The 18,638-nt window shown below is 44.7% G+C and overlaps 1 protein-coding gene across 1 annotated transcript in view; it reads right to left on the bottom strand.

The window, feature by feature from the left end:
• LOC140201135 (myc target protein 1 homolog) overlaps positions 1-1,033 on the bottom strand; it is a 74,329-nt gene extending 73,296 nt beyond the window's left edge. Inside the window, exon 1 of the mRNA XM_072264771.1 lies at positions 812-1,033. Within this exon, the coding sequence (XP_072120872.1) occupies positions 812-872 (61 nt within the window). The 5' untranslated portion in view covers positions 873-1,033. The remainder of the gene's footprint in view (positions 1-811) is intronic.
• Positions 1,034-18,638: the final 17,605 nt, after the last annotated feature.

An 18,638-nucleotide genomic window follows, 5' to 3' on the forward strand; every position in this document is an offset into this window, starting at 1 on the left:
GGGGGGAGAGTGGGTGAGAGAGGGGAGAGTGTGTGTGAGAGAGGGGAGAGTGTGTGTGAGAGAGAGGGGAGAGTGTGTGTGTGTGAGAGAGGGGAGAGAGTGTGTGAGAGTGAGGGGAGAGTGTGTGTGAGAGAGAGGGAGAGAGTGTGTGTGAGAGAGAGCGGAGAGTGTGTGAGAGAGAGGGGAGAGTGGGTGAGAGAGAGGGGTGAGTGTGTGAGAGAGAGGGGTGAGTGTATGGGGGGGAGAGTGGGTGAGAGAGGGGAGAGTGTGTGTGAGAGAGGGAGGATAGAGGGCCAGAGGGTGGAAGATTACAAGAAAGAGAGAAATAGAGATTGAGAGAGCGGGGAGATAGGGAAGGGGAGGGAACATGTGGGAAAGGACATTGGACTGAAATTCAGGAAGAAAAGCAAGCAAAGAAATGGGAGATTCAATACAAGAGAGAAAATGAAGCAGAGAGATCCAGAATAAGAGTGAGAGAAGTGAGCTGGGAACAAAGCAAATGTGGAACTTGACGAGAAGTGAGAGGAAGAGAGGGGTGAATGGGCAGGCAGAGAGAGTTCGTGTAAAATGCCGGAGTAGGACTGAAGAGAGAAGAATGTGATGACACCAGTTTGTGTGGGAGAACAGGAGGATGAATGAGAGAACAGAATAGAATGATAAACAGTGTCAGGGAATGGAGTAAATAAGGACAAAAGAGAAATAGACAGTAGAGTTTTCACAATACAGCTGAAACTCCTGAATCAAAACGATGAAGGAAGATTATTTCTCATCCCTTCAGCCTACCGATAAAGATAAAATGTGTGCATCTTACCCATGAGTGCGTTCCGTATCTCCTGGATCTGTAAGATGGTTGTAGTATTGTTGTAAACCATTGTTAATTTAACGGAGACGGTCCCTCCAAATAGCTCGAGAACTGAGCACAAGACAAGCAGCTGTGAGGTGGTCACTCCTCTCTCACAGAATAAAATGTTTCTTTTTGAAAAATCCCTTGCACCATTCAGTGAAATGGAAACAGTTCTGTGTCAGGCTTCCTGCTTTTGTGCTTAAATTTGTATCTGGCTCCTTATCAGTACACAACACCAATGTCAGTGAATGAAGCTGTTTCCTCACCATCATTTCCTAGAATAGAAATGCAGACAGGATGGATGGAAAGGGATAAAATATCGAGGTGAAGTGGCTTTTTCCACTAACTGTTCAGTAAACAGACCAAGTATGTGCATGGGGTGTAAGTATCAATACTCAGATGGCTACAACAACTGACCATGAATTTCCCAGTGAGATGGCATCTTGGGAGAGTTTCACCCATAGCCATTGTGAGAGCTGAAACAGCCCAGAAAGAAAACAAAAGAGATGGTTGTTGACTTCAGGAGGACACGGATTGACCACTCTCTGCTGAACATTCACGACTCCTCCATAGAGATCGTTAAAAGCACCAAATTTCTTGGTGTTTGCCTGGCAGAGAATCTCACCTGGTCCTTCAACACCAGCTCCATAGAAAAGAAAACCCAGCCCGTCTCTACTGTCTGCAAAGGCTGAGAAAAGTCCATCTCCCACCCCCATCCTCACCATATTCTACAGAGGATGTATTGAGAGCATCCTGAGCAGCTGCACTACGGCCTGGTTCGGAAATTGCACCATCTCAGATTGCAAGACCCTGCAGCAGATAGTGAGGTCAGCTGAGAAGATCATTGGGGTCTCTCTTCCCGCCATCACAGATATTTACACCACATGCTGTATCCACAAAGCAAACAGCATTATGAAGGAGCCCACGCACCCCTCATATAAACTCTTCTCCCTCCTGCCATCTGGCAAAAGGTACAGAAGTATTCGGGTTCTCACGACCAGACTGTGTAACAGTTTCTTCCCCCAAACCATCAGACTCCTCAATACCCAGAGCCTGGACTGACACCAACCTACTGCCCTCTACTGTGCCTATTGTCTTGTTTATTATTTATTGTAATGCCTGCACTGTCTTGTGCACTTTATGCAGTCCTGGATAGGTCTCTAGTCTAGTGTAGTTTTTGTGTTTTTTTCTTACGTAGTTCAGTGTAGTTTTTGTATTGTTTCATGTAGCACCATGGTCCTGGAAAACATTGTCTCATTTTTACTATGTTCTGTACCAGCAGTTATGGTTGAAATGACAATAAAAAGTGACTTGACTTGACTTGAAGATAAAATGAATGGGAAACAGAAAATGAAGATCGAAACCAGGACTGAATAAATGGGATCAAAGTCGAATTTATTATCAAAGTGAGTATACGTTACCATATACTACCTTGAGAGTCATTTTCTTGAAGATTTTTACAGAAAAATAAAGAAATACAGCAGAATTTATGAAAAACTATAATAAAGACTGACAAACAACCAATGTGCAAAACAAGACAAATTGTGAAAGTAAGATAAATAAATACAGAACACTGAGAACACAAGTTGCAGAGTCCTTGAAAGTGAGTCCATGGGGTGTGGAATCAGTTCAGTGTTGAGGTGAGTGAGGTTATCCATGGGGTCCAGGAGTCTCATGGTTGTAGGGTAATAATTGTTCCAGCGTGGGTCCTGAGGCTCATGTACCTCCTTCCCGATGGCAGCAGTGAGAAGAGAGCGTGGCCTGGGTGATGGGGGTCTTTGACGACGGATGCTGCTCTCCTGCAGCAGGGCTTCTTGTCAATGTGCTCAGTGGTGGCAATGGTTTTGCCCATGATGGACTGGGCTGTATCTACCACTTTTTGTGTTTCCACGCCAGGCCATCACCAGCTGGGATACTCTCCACTGTGCATCTATAGAAGTTTGTCAAAGTTTTACAAGACACGGCAAATCTGCACAAACCTCTAAGAAAATAGAGGCACTGTTGTTCCTTCTTTTCGATGGCACTTCTGTGCTGGTCCTGTTACGATTTCGTAACGTACCAGCAGCAAGAGATGACAAATTGAGTTGGGTTTTAATATCAAAACCACTACATTTATTTACACCTACTCAAAAATATAGAAAATTAAACAAACTACTTTCTTAAACAGAAGTTAACAGTGCTATGCATCTATAGCTCCCTTACAGTCAAACTTAGAACCCGTTCTTAACAAATCTTACTCAAGCTCAGTTTTAAAGTGGCAGTTCAGAGAGTCCCAGTACTTCACGAAATAGGTGAGAGGAGAGACCTGTGGATTCACAATGCAGCGACGAGGCGATCACGACGAATTCCAAAGATTCCATGGCTGGCGAACGAAGAAACAGTTACCGAATATCCCAGCCGAGGAATACTGTTCCGAAGTCCACGAAGAGCGATTTCACAAAGTGACTGTCATGAAATCCACACCCATGGATCATACGAAGGACAGACACGTCTCCACAATGCAGTGTGCCGCGGATTAACCCAATCCTAGCTGTTCCCGGACAGCTCAATGTCTGAGATCTTCACTCTCTCTCTTTCTTTGCTTTGACCTTCTCAGCACAATGCCCACATTTCTCTTATACCGTCGACATACGTCATAAGGTAACGCTCACAGAAACGAAACTGTGGACTCCCAGTAAAACGAAACTGGGGACACTTGACGCCCACGGTAAACGAAACTATGGACTCCCAAGAAAATGAAACTTTGGACACGTAACAGTCTGAGGACAACCCTGATATAACAGCAGCAAAGAATTTAAAGTCGCTGACCCTCTCCACCTCCAATCCCCTAACAAGGCTTGATTCATGGAACCCAGCTTTCTTCTTCCGGAGGTTAATACTCAGCTGTTTGGTTTTGCTGACGTTGAGTACGAGGTTTTGCTGTAGCACCATTCAACAAGATTTTCAATCTTGTTTCTATATGTTGATTCGTCACCAATTTTTCACACAATAATACAACAGTTAGACCATAAGGTATAGGAGCAGAATTAGGCCACTCGGCCCATTGAATCTGCTGTGCTGTTTCAACGTGACTGATCTATTTCCCTCTCAACCCCATTCTCCTGACTCCTCCCCATAACCTTGCACACCCTGACTAATCAGGAACCTATTAGCCTCCACCTTAAATACACCTGGCCTTCACAGCCACCTGAGGCAACGAATTCCACAGATTCACCACCCTCTGACTAAACCAACTCCTCCTCATCTCTGTTCTAAATGGACTTCCTTCTATTTTGAGGTTGTGCCATCTGGTCCTAGACTCTCCTACAAAAGGAAACATCCTCTTCGCATTTACTCTATCTTGGTTTTTTCCACATCCGATAGGTTTCCGTGAGATCCCCACTCATTCTTCTAAATACCACTGTACAGGCCCAGAGCCTCTATCACTGCTCATATGTTAACCCGGTCATTCCTGGAATCACTCTCGTGAACCTGCTCTGAACCCTCGCCAATGTCAGTACATTTATTCTTAAATAAGGGGCCCAAGGCTGCTCACGGAAACTCCAAATGAGTCCTCCAGTGACGTGGGACTGTGCTGAAATTGGGTGGAGTTTTGTACATTCTACGTGTGACCCTGTGGGGCTTCCCTGCACTCTCCCGTTTCCTCCTCTATTCTCCAGTCATGCTGTGAGATTAATGCGCCACTCATACCTTCAGTGATCGAGAGATCTGGTATCTGTCGTGTGTAGTTTTGAGTGTTCTTGACAGGAGTTCAGTGATACTTTATTGTCGCCAAACAATTGATACTAGAACGTACAATCATCACAGCGATATTTGATTCTGCACTTCCCGCTCCCTGAATTACAAATTGATAGTAAATATTAAAAATTTAAATTATAAATCATAAATAGAAAATAGAAAAATGGAAAGTAAGGTAGTGCAAAAAAACCGAGAGGCAGGTCCGGATATTTGGAGGGTACGGCCCAGATCCGGGTCAGGATCCGTTCAGCAGTCTTATCACAGTTGGAAAGAAGCTGTTTCCAAATCTGGCCGTACAAGCCTTCAAGCTCCTGAGCCTTCTCCCGGAGGGAAGAGGGATGAAAAGTGTGTTGGCTGGGTGGGTCGTGTCCTTGATTATCCTGGCAGCACTGCTCCGACAGTGTGCGGTGTAAAGTGAGTCCAAGGATGGAAGATTGGTTTGTGTGATGTGCTGCGCCGTGTTCACGATCTTCTGCAGCTTCTTTCGATCTTGGACAGGACAACTTCCATACCAGGTTGTGATGCACCACAGAAGAATGCTTTCTACGGTGCATCTATAAAAATTGGTGAGGGTCTATATATGTAGAGAGAGAGGGAGAGTGAGTGAGAGAGAGAGAGAGATAGTGAGAGTGAGAGATAGAGAGAGAGAAAGAGAGTGAGAGATAGAGAGTGAGTGAGAGAGAATTAGAGATAGAGAGAGAGAAGATAGAGAGAGTGTGTGAGAGAGAGAGAGAAATAGAGAGAGACTGAGAGAGAGAGAAATATATTTATATTTTTATATATATATAAACTAAAAGCTGTCCTGGAGTCTGGTGGTATGTGTTCTCAAAAGTGCTTGCATGTGCTTGTGAGGCTGAGCAGCCTGTTCCATAGTCGCGTGGATCACACATCCCGCTCTCAGAGGCCGGAACACAGGAAACCCACAAACTGATATCTTGCAACATTCCTCAGCCTTTCATTGCCTGGACTCCAACTGGGTCTACCCATTGACCAAAGTTTCAAAGTAAATTTGATTATCAAAGTACATAATTGTCACCATATACAACCCTGAGATTCATTTTGCTGCAAGCATACTCAGCAAGTCATAGCAGTGGATAGCCAGAGGCTTTTTTCCCGGGGCTGAAATGGCTAACACGAGGGGGCATAGTTTTAAGGTGCTTGGAAGTAGGTACAAGGGGGATGTCAGAGGTAAGTTTTTTACACAGAGAGTCGTGGGTGTGTGGAATGCACTTCCAGCGACGGTGGTGGAGGCAGGTACAATAGGGTATTTTGAGAGACTCTTAGATAGATACTGGTTTAGAAAAATAGAAAGCTATGTGGTAGGGTAGTTCTGGGCAGTTTCTAGTGCAGGTTACATGGTCGGCACAACATTGTGGGCCGAATTGCCTGTAATGTGCTGTAGATTTCCATGATCCTATAAATCTATAGACCAGTAACTATAACAGGATTATTGAAAGATCAAATGGATTGCAGAAGACAACAAACTGTGCAAATGCAAATATAAATAAATAGCAATAAATAATGAGAACATGAGATAAAGAGGTAAAGAGTCCTTAAAGTCAGATCATTGGTTGTGGGAACATTTCAATGTTGGGGTATGTGAAGTTGAGTGTAAGTTAGTCCTGACGAAGGGTCTCGGCCTGAAACGTCGACTGTACCTCTTCCTAGAGATGCTGCCTGACCTGCTGCGTTCACCAGCAACTTTGATGTGTGTTGCTTGAGTGTAATTATCCACTTTTCTTCAAGAGGCTCTTGGCTGTGGAACCTGACAGTGCGGGTCCTGAGGCTCTCGTACTTTCTATCTGATGGTAGCAGCGAGAAAAGAGCATTGCCTGGGTGGTGAGGACCTCCGATGATGGATAAAGTAAAGTAGTAAAAATTTATTATCACAGTACATACATGTCACCACATACAACCCGGAGATTCTTTTTTCTGTGGGCAAACTCAGCAAATCTATAAACATTAACTATAAACTGTAAACACCAGGAACTGTTAACTAAACAAATGGTGAAATGCAGATATAAATAAATAGCTATAATTAACGAGCATGTGAGGTGAGGGCCTCATCAGTCAGAGTTGACCTTACTGCATCCCAGTTGTCTAGATACACAAGCCAGGTCAGTACGATGTGAAGAGCAGGCTGTTGCCCATGTGGCAGGCTACCCCTCTCCGTGGATCTGATGAATCCAAAGGAATGGCGGAGACTGATACAGTTTGGTACCAGCAGCATCGCGGGAGTTGCCAGTCAGCGTTGAACTCAATGTAGGACTGCCTTAGGGACTACAACTCCAGATTTTTCCCTCGGGGTTTACTCTTGATGCCTTCTCCATGAGTGGGTATTGGCACCAGGCAGCAAACGTTTGAGATCAGAGTTTTCCTTCTCCATGATGACTGGTTTTAAAGCACCAGTAATCCGCCTTTGCTGCTCCTCCTGTCAGTGGAAACAGTTCTGCCAGGCTTAGTCACTAAGCCACATGTGAAGGCCAGGAGCTGGACTTGGCTGTCAGAAGCTGTTTGAAACACATGCCATTGGGAGTTTATGACCAATACCACCCCTGGCTATAACAACCTAAAGGAACCATGAAGCATGAAGTAACAATATAACAGAGTCCTTAAATGAGGGTAGTTATCCCCTTTTGTTCAGGAGCCTGATAGTTGAGGGGTTGTAACTGGTGCTGTGAGTCCTGAAGCATTTTTCACTTTCTACCTGAGGTAGAAACGTGGCCCGGGTGGTGAGGATCTTTGATGATGGATGCTGCTTTTCTACGACCGTGTAGGTGTACTCAGTGATTGGGAGGACTTCACACTTGGTGCACTGGGACAAATCCACTACCTTTTGTAGGATCTTCTATTCAATGGCATTGGTGTTTCCATACCAAGCTGCGATGCAGCCAGTCAAAGCACTCCTAAAACTAACGCCGTCACTGCGTCTCGAAAGCAGTAACTCAAGACTAAATTAATACCGCTCCTTGAACAGAGTCTGTCTGAACCACTAACCTCTGTTCCTGGAACGTGGACTAAGGGAAGCAGGGAGCGTTGTCATTGCTCTGCTTCAATGAAGACTTGACAACACTGAAGCAAAAGGAAGGGAGTTAAATGCAGTCATAAAGAAACCCTGATTGGCTGGAATATGTCCATTCTTACGCGTGTGATCACTGCGTTCTTTCAGCTGCCTGCCTGCGTGAGCGCCCAGACTCCAGGGTTGTGACTGTACTTACTCTGTCCATGTGGTTCTTCATCAGCTACTCCAGCTTTCACCTACCAAAGTGAAATCACAGAGGAACATCTGGAGAAATTTCTGAAACGCTCGTCCGCTGCTGTCATTACTGCGTGGTCGGGAATCTTTCAGAGGGTAGGCCTCAAAGTCCCCAGCCTTGCCTGCTTTTGGCGACCGAGAAGGAGGTCGAATCGTTCGGATAGAGATGGCGCTCAGTACTCGGTGTTGGAGAGTTGATCAGAGCTCGAAGTTTTCGGATGACTCAGAGTCGGATTGTGGTCGGCATGGCAGGGAGAGTTTTTCTCCCTTCTTCCGTCTGCGTGAGATGTAGGACATTTGAGAGACTTTGAACTTTTACTGTGCTCATGGACTTCATCAAGTTATGGTATTATTGCACTGTTGTAACTGTATGTTATAATTATGTGGTTTTGTCAGTTTTTTCAGTCTTGGTCTGTCCTGTTTTGTGATATCACACTGGAGGAATATTGTATCATTTCTTAATGTATGCATTACTAAATGACAATAAAAGAGGACTGCATGTCTTCATAATCTAATAAAAAATGTGAGTGATGATAAACCCAATTCTGATACAGGTCTCTATTGTGGACTGAGAGGGAAAGGGAGAAGGGAGAAGGGAGAGGGGAGGCACTAGAGACACATTCTATAATGATCAATAAAACTATTGATTGGAATCAAATGACCTTGCCTGGGTGTCACCACAACTGCAGCACCCTCAGCCCTCACTCCCCACCTTCACCTACCCACACATAGTGCTCTACCTTCACCATTCTCAACATCTTTTGCTCCCACCAGATTTACAAACTCGTTCTCTGCTTCACGTTGACAAATACAGTACTGGGCAGAAGCCTGAGGCACCCGAGCTAAATATATGTGCCTAAGACTTTTGCACAGTACTGTATGTATGGGTTGATGGGATTGTAGGTGAAATGAAGCTTTTGTTTCGAGTAATGTGTGCAGTTCTATTCTCCCCATTACAGGAAAGATGAGGAGGCTCTGGACGTTTTCAGAACGGTTTTCTTCCCTCTGTCATCATATTTCTGAATGGACAATGAACCCATGTTCACTACCTCACTATTTTTTCCTCTCTTTTTGCACAACTTATTATTTCTTCATGTCTTCCTGATTATAATTTACACCGTATTTTATGTAATTCACAGTCTGGCTGCTACAAAATTCTGGTATGGTAAGATGGACTCTTGGCCTTACTTCTTTATGATCTTGCACCTTACTGGCTGTCTACAAAGGTCAAGGACATCCATTTGGAACAGAGGTGAGCAGGAATTTGCTTAGTCAGAGGGCGGTGAATCTGAGGAATTCATTGCCACAGACACCTGCGGAGGCCAGGTCATTGGGTATATTTAAAGTTGAAGTTGATAGTTTCTTGATTAGTCAGGGTGTCAACTGTTACGGGAAGAGGGCAGGAGATTGGGTTTAAGAGGGATAATAAATCAGCCGTGGTGGAACAACAGATCAGACTCAATGGGCTAAACCTGCTAAATGTCGTATGGTTTTATGTTCGATGTTCTTAACTTACCAGCGTCCCTTCAATGCCATTGTAATTTTCCAACAGTCTCCCTTCTGGATTCTGTTGAGGCAGGTCTCAATACTGCTTCAGCTGCAATTTTGTGGTGCAGATATACACCGTGGACTAAGCTAATTGCTCTATAAGCTGTCCAAACTGTGAAGGATTTATGGATTACCTTGGTGTATATCCAATTGCAGTGGGCTGGCTGTCTTCTGCGCACACAGACCAAGATTCCCTCTGAGATACCTGTCAGATCACCGCATGCCACTACCTGTCGGTTTGTGTTTGCCTCTTTTATTCTGATTTTGACATCCTGAATATCACAGTCTGGGTTTTTCATTACAGCCAGCTACTGTCTGAACCACAGCATGATGTGGCTAGTCCACTCATTCATTTCAATCATTGTTATTTTGCTAGAATCTCCCCATTAAAGGTTGAACTAACCAGGAGTACTTTATACTTTATTGTCGCCAAACAATTGATACTAGAACGTACAATCATCACAGCAATATTTGATTCTGACAACACGCTGGAGGAACTCAGCAGGTTGGGCAGCATCCGTGGAAAAGATCGGTCGACGTTTCGGGCCGGAGCCCTTCGTCAGGATCCGGCCCGAAACGTTGACTGATCGTTTCCACGAGTGCTGCCCAACCTGCTGAGTTCCTCTAGCGTGTTGTGAGTGTTGCTTTGACCCCAGCATCTGCAGATTATTTTGTGTTTGTGATATTTGATTCTGTGCTTCCCGCTCCCTGGATTACAAATCGATAGTAAATATTAAAAATTTAAATTATAAGTCATGAATAGAAAATGGAAAAATGGAAAGTAAGGTAGTTCAAAAAAACTGAGAGGCAGGTCCGTATATTTGGAGGGTATGGCCCAGATCCAGGTCAGGATCCGTTCAGCAGTCTTATCACAGTCGGAAAGAAGCTGTTCCCAAATCTAGCTGTATGAGTCTTCAAGCTCCTGAACCTTCTCCCAGAGGGAAGAGGGACAAAAAGTGTGTTGGCTGGTTGGGTCGTGTCCTTGATTATCCTGGCAGCATTGCTCCGACAGCGTGCGGTGTAAAGTGAGTCCACGGATGGAAGATTGGTTTGTGTGATGTGCTGTGTCATGTTCACGATCTTCTGCAGCTTCTTCTGTTCTTGGACGGGACAACTTCCATATCAGGTTGTGATGCACCCTAGAAGAATGCTTTCTACGGTGCATCTATAAAAATTAGTGAGGGTTTTAGGGGACAGGCCAAATTTCTTTAGTTTTCTCAGGAAGTAAAGGCACTGGTGGGCCTTTAGTAGTGAAAGATGAAGGGGGTGATCTGTCTGAAGGGCTTCAAATAATGAATGTTTTGTTGGAGTTGGTGTAGAGAGATCTTCCAGTTGCCAGAAGACAGAATAGGGTCTGTCCATATAAGACAATTTCCCAGAACTCCACCAGGGAGTTATTTTTATTTTATTTATTAATTGTGAGCCATAAGCCTTCGGAGCAGAATTGGACCATTTGGCCAATTGAGTCTGCTCCATCATGGCTGGTTTATTTACGTAAAGCTACATTGTGGAACAGACCCTTCTGGCCTAAAGAGTCGTGCTGTCCAGAAGCCCACCTATTTACCAGGACAAATACAGAGTGTCCAATCACTGGAAAATAGACAGTGACCAGTTGTATGTCTTTGGACTGTGGGAGCAAACTGGAGCACTCGAAGAAAATATATATGATTCCCAGGGAGGTCATACAAACTTGGTATTAAATATACCCAATCACTGGTCTCCACAGCCATCAGCAGCAATAAATTTCTGCTGAAAGAAATTCCTCTTCATCTCTGCTATAAATGGATGTCCCTCTATTCTGAGGCTGTGCTCTCTGGTTCTGGACTCCTGCAGCATAGGAAATGTCCTCTCCACATCTACTCTATCCAGGCCTTTCAAATTTTGATAGGATTCAATGAAATGCCCTCAACATACAAGTTAAGTTTTATGGAATCCTGCACGAAGGCTCCCAAGTCCCTTTATGCCTCTGATGTCTGAATTTTCTCCCCGTTTAGAAAATAGTCACACCTTTATTCCTTCTAGCATAACTTCCCTGCACAATATTGCATCTGCCACTTTTTCCTAATCTGTCTAAGTCCTGCAGACTTCCTGCTTCCTCGGCACTACATACCCCTCCACCTATTTTTGTATCATCTGCAAATCTGGCCAAAAAGACTTTCACATTCCAGCTATATAAAACCTTGTTTAGGTCGCACTTGGAGTATTGTGTGTAGTTCTGATTGCCCCATTACAGGAAGGACATTGAGAATGTAGAGAGGGTGCAGGCGAGGTTCACCAGGATGTTGCCTGGATTAGACAGTCTGAACTATAAGAAAAGGTCGGACAAGCTTGGGCTGTTTTCGGCAGAGGCTGAGAGGAGACTTAGTTTTTCAAAAGATAAAGATTAGCTGTATTTGTCACATGGACAGTGAAACATTGAGAGATACAGTGAAATGCATCAAATCAAATCAGCAAGGATTGTGCTGGGCAGCCTGCAATGTTGCCACACTTTTGATGTCAACATAACGTGCCAACAACTGACTAACCCTAACCCAGACGTCTTTGGACTGTGGGAGAAAACCAGGGCACCCAGAGGAGATCCACATGGCCACAGGGAAAACATACAAACTCATTACTGACAGCGGTTGGAATCAAAGCCCCAATCGATGATCACTGGTGATGTAACAGCGTTACGCTACCTTTTCGCACAACTTAATCGATGGGAGGCATGGTAGCGTTGTGGTTAGCACTACACTTTACAGTTCCAGCGACCCGGGTTCAACTCCCGCAGCTGCCTGTTTGTACACTTTCCCCCTGACCACGTAGGCTTCCCACCACAGTCCAAAGGCGTCCCGGTTGGTAGGTTAATTGGTCATTGTAAGTTGTCCCCGTGATTAGGCTAGGGATAAATCGGGAGTTACTGGGCAGCACAGCTTGAAGGGCCGGAAGAAACTGTTCTACACTGTATCTCAATAAACGCAAAAATAAAATAAAATGAAACGATGTGAGGGCAGACAATCAGAATCTCTTTCTCAGCATAGAAATGTCAAATATTAGAGGACCTGCATAAGACATAAGAGTAGAATTGGGACATTCGGCCCATTGAATCTGCTCCATCATTCCGTCATGGCTGATTTATTATCCCTTTCAATCCTATTCTTCTGCCCTCTCTTTGCAGCCTTTGACACTCCTCCAAATCAAGAACCTATTAAACATCTCCGCTTTAAACATACCCAATGATGTGGCCTCCACAGCTGCCTGTGGCAATGAATTCCACAGATCCACCTCGGTCTGGCATACAAGGTGAGAGTAGCAAAATTCAAAGGAGATGTGCAGAGCAAAATTTTTACACAGAGCGGTGGGCGCCTAGAACGGACTGTCAGGGGTGGTGGTGCAGGCATACACGATAGGGGTGTTTAGAGGCTGTTAGACAAACGGGTGAGTACGCAGGGAATGGATCATGTATGGAGAGAAGCAATTTAGTTTAATTCAGGATTGTGTTCAGGGGACATCAGGCTGTCCCTGTTCTGTACTGTCTGTGTTCTATGTTCTAGAGTGCATTTAGTCCACCTGATGGGATCTCCGTGTACCATCTCACAAATTGCCTGACATTGTTGTAATTGTTAAATTATGGATGCCACAGTAGTATAGTGGTTAGTGGGATGTTATTACAGCTTGGTGCATTCCAGAGTTCTAGGTTCAATTCCAGCGCTGATCTGTAAGGAGTCTTTGTATATCCTCCCTGTGGAAGGCGTGCGTTTCCCTGGGTGCTCTGGTTTCTTCCGACAGTTTAAAGACACACTAGGTATTTATTGAGATACAGCATGGAATAGGCCCTTCCAGCTCTTCGAGCTGCGTCACCCAGTAACCACCCCCCGCCCCCGGTTAAGAACATAAGAACATAAGAAATGGGAGCAGGAGTCGGCCATCTAGCCCGTCGAGCCTGCTCCACCATTCAATGAGATCATGGCTGATCTGGCCATGGACTCATCTCCACCCATCTGCCTTTTCCCCATAACCCTTAATTCCCCTCCTATGCAAAAATCTATCCAACCTTGTCTTAAATGTATTTACTAGGTAGCCTCCATAGAGATTTCCACAGATTCACCATTCTCTGGGAAAAGCAGTTCCTCCTGATCTCTGTCCTAAATCTATTCCCCCAGATCTTGAGGTTATGGTCCCCTAGTTCTAGTCTCACCTGTCCGTGGAAACAACTTTCTTGCCTCTATCTTATCTATCCTTTTCATAATTGTATATCTTTCTATAACATCTCCTCTCATTCTTCTGAATTCCAGCAAATACAGTCTCAGGCAACTCAATCTCTCCTCATAGTCTAACCCCCTCATCTCCGGAATCAACCTGGTGAACCTCCTCTGCACCGTCTCCATAGCCGGTATATCCTTCCTCGAGTAAGGACGGGAACTGCGTGCAGCACTCCACCCTAGCCTAATCATGGCACAATTTACAATGACCGACTATTGTGTCTTTGGACTGCGGGAGGAAACCGGAGCACCCGGTCTCGGGGAGAACGTGCAAACTCCTTACAGGTAGCAGAGGGAATTGAACCCTGTTGAACAACTTGAACACTGTGCTGACCACTACGTTGCTGAGCCACCCTGGGTTAATTGATCATGGTGAATTGTTAGGGTTAAATGGGGTTCAGGGGTTGCTGGGGTGGGACAGCTCAAAGGGCCAGAAAGGCCTGCTCCACACTGTATCGCTAAATAAAATGAAATAAATAAATAAAATATGTTACTTAATCGTTCAAAGCAACAGTTATTAAAGAAATTTTACACGGACCAATTAAACATTCGAACCAGAGTATTTCAAGCCTCTGAGCCTTACATATCTGTTCTGTTTGCCTCTGTGAGAGACTTCTCCCTTTCCTTGGCACAGAGGTTTTAATATATCTCCAGGCTATTTATAATTCCCTGTGATTAGACAGTCCTCACTCCTCCCTTACCTGCCCGAACAACAGCCCTAAATACCGGTCCTCCTAGGCTGGCGGCTACAAGCAGTTATATTTGTGATTAATTATCTTTTATATTTGTTTTTGAAGATTCCAACATGGAGCAGGAAAAGACCTGTGTTTCTTGAGTGGATCTTACCGTCAATCTTATAGTTCTGGTGTTGGCCAGCCTTGGTGATGATGGAACATATGGTTCATAGAACATAGAACGTGGACCATTACAGCACAGTACTGGTCACTTTGGCCCATGATGTGACGACCTTGTAATCTATTCCAAAGCCAATCTAACACTTACCGCTTACATCCACGTGCCTATCAAAGAGTCTCTAAAATGTCCCTAATGCATCTGCCTCCACCACCATCGTTGGGTTTTGGCAGATGGGGCGGAGGTGCTCGACACAAGCAGTCCCCCAATTTACGACGAGTTTCTCCAGTGTCGATGAGGCTGCATTGGGACACAGGAGATAACCCCAGTGGATTGGCCTCACCCAGCAGGTCTGTTTGTGGCCCTGAATAGAGATGAGGGAGGAGGTGAATGGGCAGGTGTAGCACTTTGGCTACCAGCAGGGGTGAATGCCTGGAGCGAAGAACCTAAAACATAGAACAGTAAAGCACAGTACAGTCCCTTCAGTCCATAATGTTGTGTTGACCTTTTAACTTACTCTAAGATCAATCTAACCCCTCCCTTCTACCACTTATCTCTCATCTATCTGCCTATGTAACATGTCCCTAATGTATCTGCCTCTAGCACCATACCTAGAAGCACATTCCATGCGCCCACCACTCTCTATATAAAAAACCTGCATCTAACATCTCCCCCATCTTCTCCTTCAATCACCTTATGACCTCTTGTATTAGCCATTTCCACCCAGAGGCAAAGTGTCTGGCTATCCGCTCTGTCTGTACGATATATCATCTTATAAGATCATAAGACCATAAGATATAGGGGCAGAAGTAGGCCATTCAGCCCATCGAGTCTGCTCCACCACTCAATCATGGGCTGATCCAATTCTTCCAGTCATCCCCACCCCCCTCCCTGCACCCCATACCCTTTGATGCCCTGGCTAATCAAGAACAAATACACCTCTATCAAGTCCTCTCTCATCCTCCTTTGCTCTAAAGGGAAAAGTCTGAGCTCACTCCCCACTCCTCCTATCCTCATAAGACATGCTTTCTAATTCAGGCAGCATCCTGGTAAATCTCCTCTGCACCCTCTCTAAAGCTTCTACATCCTTCTTACAATGAGGCGACCAGAGCTGAACACAATACTTCAAATGTGGTCCAACGTGGGTTCTATAGAGTTTGCAACATTATCTCATGGCTCTTAAACTCAACCCCTCAAATTATAAAGGCCAATACACCATATGCCTTCAAGTTCAAATTTAATTGTCATTCAAACATCCATGAATACAGCCAAACGAGACAACATTACCCTGGGGCCAAGGTGCAAAACACAGAACTTACAGTCACACACAGTACAAGCCACAGTTCACCTATATAAGATAAGGACAGTAGATTCTTAACCAGTCTATTCTGAGGGTTCTGTGGATATGGTCCCCAAGATCCCTCTGTTCCTCCACACTGCTAAGGGACCTGCCATTAACCCTGTACTCTGTCTTCACGTTTGACATTCCAAAGAGTATCATAAATTCATAGAGCCATAGAATGCAACAGCAGAGAAAGAGGCCCTTCGGCCCATCTAGTCCATGCCAGATTATTAATCTGCCTACTGATCCATTATGGAGAGCATCCTGACTGGTTTCACCATCATCTGGAATGGGGGTACAAATGCATAGGATTGTAAGAGGCTTCAGACTGCTTTAGACCCAACCAGCTTCATACTCCTCTGGATTGAACTTCATCTGCCACTTCTCAGCCCAGCTCAGTAGTGTAGTGGTTAGTGCAACACTTTGCAGAGCCAGCTGTAAGATCAGGGTTCAATGTCCACTGCCCTCTGTAAGGAGTTTGCAGGTTCTCCCCATGACAGCGGCGGTTTTCTCCCACAGTCCAAACGATGTACAATGAGGTTTAGTGAGATACAGGCATAATGTGTTGGCACTGCAACCATGCAGCACAATCCTTGCTGAATTGACTTGATGCAAACAACACATTTCACTGTATGTTTCAATGCACATGTAACAGATAAAGTTAATTTTTAGATCACTAAACCCTTAGCTCTGCATTCTATCAACATCCTGTTGTAATCTACAGCAACCTATCCACAGCATCACTCATATGCAAACTGACCAACTGACTGTTTGACAGGCTTCTATAGCTATGCAGTGGAGATTATTCCGACTGGTTGTGTCGAGGGCTGGTTTGGGAACAGAATGCCCTTGAACAGAAAAGCCTACAAAAAGTATTGACTGCTCCCGGTACATTGGGGGTAGGGCTCTCCCCATCTTTGTGCACACATACATAGAGCGCTGTCACAGGAGGGTAGCTTCCATCACCAGAGACCCCCACCATCCAGGCCATGTTCTCTTCTCACGGCTGCCATCAGGATGGAGGTACAGGAGCCTCAGCACCCACACCACAGGGTTCAGGAACAATTATTACCCCTCAATCATCAGGCTCTTCAACCAAAGAGGACAACTTCACTCAACTTTACTCACCACAACAGTGAACTGTTACTGCAGCTTATCGACTGACTTTCAAGGACTCTTTATCTCATGTTCTCAATATTTATTGCTTATTTATTTATTTAGTTTAATTGTATTTACTGTGAATGCCCATGAGAAAATGAATCTCAAGATTGTATATGGTGACATATACGGTATGTATTTTGATAATAAATTTAAGTTTGAACTTCCTGATCCAAATCATTCATAGCATTCACAACAGAATGTTCACAGCACAAGAACAGCACTTTTGGCCCATCATGTCAGTTCTGACCAAGATGCCAATCTAACTAACCCCGCCTGTCTGCACATAGTCCATATCCCTCTATTCTCTGCTGGTTCATGCTCCTGTCTAAGTCCCTTTTACCTCCGGGTCTGTAAGGTGTTTCGTTGTTGCCAATCATCCACTCCCGTAGATTTCCTTCACTAAGACTACTTACTCTATCCCGTAACACTTTTCACACACACAAGCAAATCATGAACAATTACTTTCTCCTTTGGTACACAGAATCCTGTAAAATCATGGTCAAACTTTTCTTCAGGCGCATTATCAAACATCAAGGCAGGCCACAACTTGTGCCAGCCAATCTTTGGTGTTGAAGGTTCTACCTTCTCCCACCCTCGAGCAATGAATCAAAGAACATCCTTCATGTTAAATTCTTTAATAAATATCTGCACAGAATTGCCAGCATTCACCTCATCTAACAGACGTTTCATGAAAAGTGAGCGAGAACTTGGCCTCATAATTTCATCTGAATTAAAAGAGGGGCCGAACCATCAGCTTCCGGAAAATCAGTGGTCAACCTGTACTGAAAGCAAATGTTGATGGGTTCTTGATTAGTCATGGTGTCAAAAGGAGAAGGCGGGAGAATGGGATTGAGAGGAATAATAAATCGGTCACGATCAAATGGTGGACTCGTCTCAACGGCCCAGTTCTGCTCCTATAACTTATTGTCTTAAAACATGAGCTCCATAGCTGTCTGAGATAATGAATCCCACAGGTTCACCATCATCTGGCTGACAGAATTCCTCATTTCCATTCTTAATGGTCACCCTTGCATTCTGAGGCTGTGCCCTCTGGTCTTAAACTATCCTCATCAAGCACGGAGAGTTCAGGTCCTCATTCCTGGGCGTCAGCATCTCAGAGGATCTGCAACATATCAGTGCAAACACAAAGGTGTGCCAGTGGTTACATTTCATTAGAAGTTTGAGGTGGATAGGTATGTCATCAAAAACACTTGCAAGTTCCTAGAGATGATCATTATAACTAGTTGCATCATCATCTGGTGTGGAGGGGCCACTGCACAGAATCAGAAAATTCTGTAAACTCAGCCAGCTCCATCATGGGCGCTAGCCTCCCCAGCATCAAGGACACCATTGAAAGGCAATGCTTCATAAAGGTGGCGTCCATCATTTAAGACCCTCACCATATGGGGAGACATTTATGGACTTACTGATTGCATTACTAGCTATATCAGCTTCTGTGCGGTCACTGTAATACCATCACGGACTGTTCACTGCTTCCCCAAGAACAAACCATGGTTCGGCAGTGAAGTGAAGGCCCTTCTCAACCACAGAAAGAGAACCTGTAGATCAGGAGAAAGGTGGAGTTGAAACGTGTGCAGAGGGAGCGAAAGGAGAAGATCAAGGTGGCTAAAGAGGAATACAGGAGAGAGCTGGAGA

This window comes from Mobula birostris, chromosome 8 (genome assembly GCF_030028105.1).
Source record: "Mobula birostris isolate sMobBir1 chromosome 8, sMobBir1.hap1, whole genome shotgun sequence".
NCBI classification, from domain to species: domain Eukaryota; kingdom Metazoa; phylum Chordata; class Chondrichthyes; order Myliobatiformes; family Myliobatidae; genus Mobula; species Mobula birostris.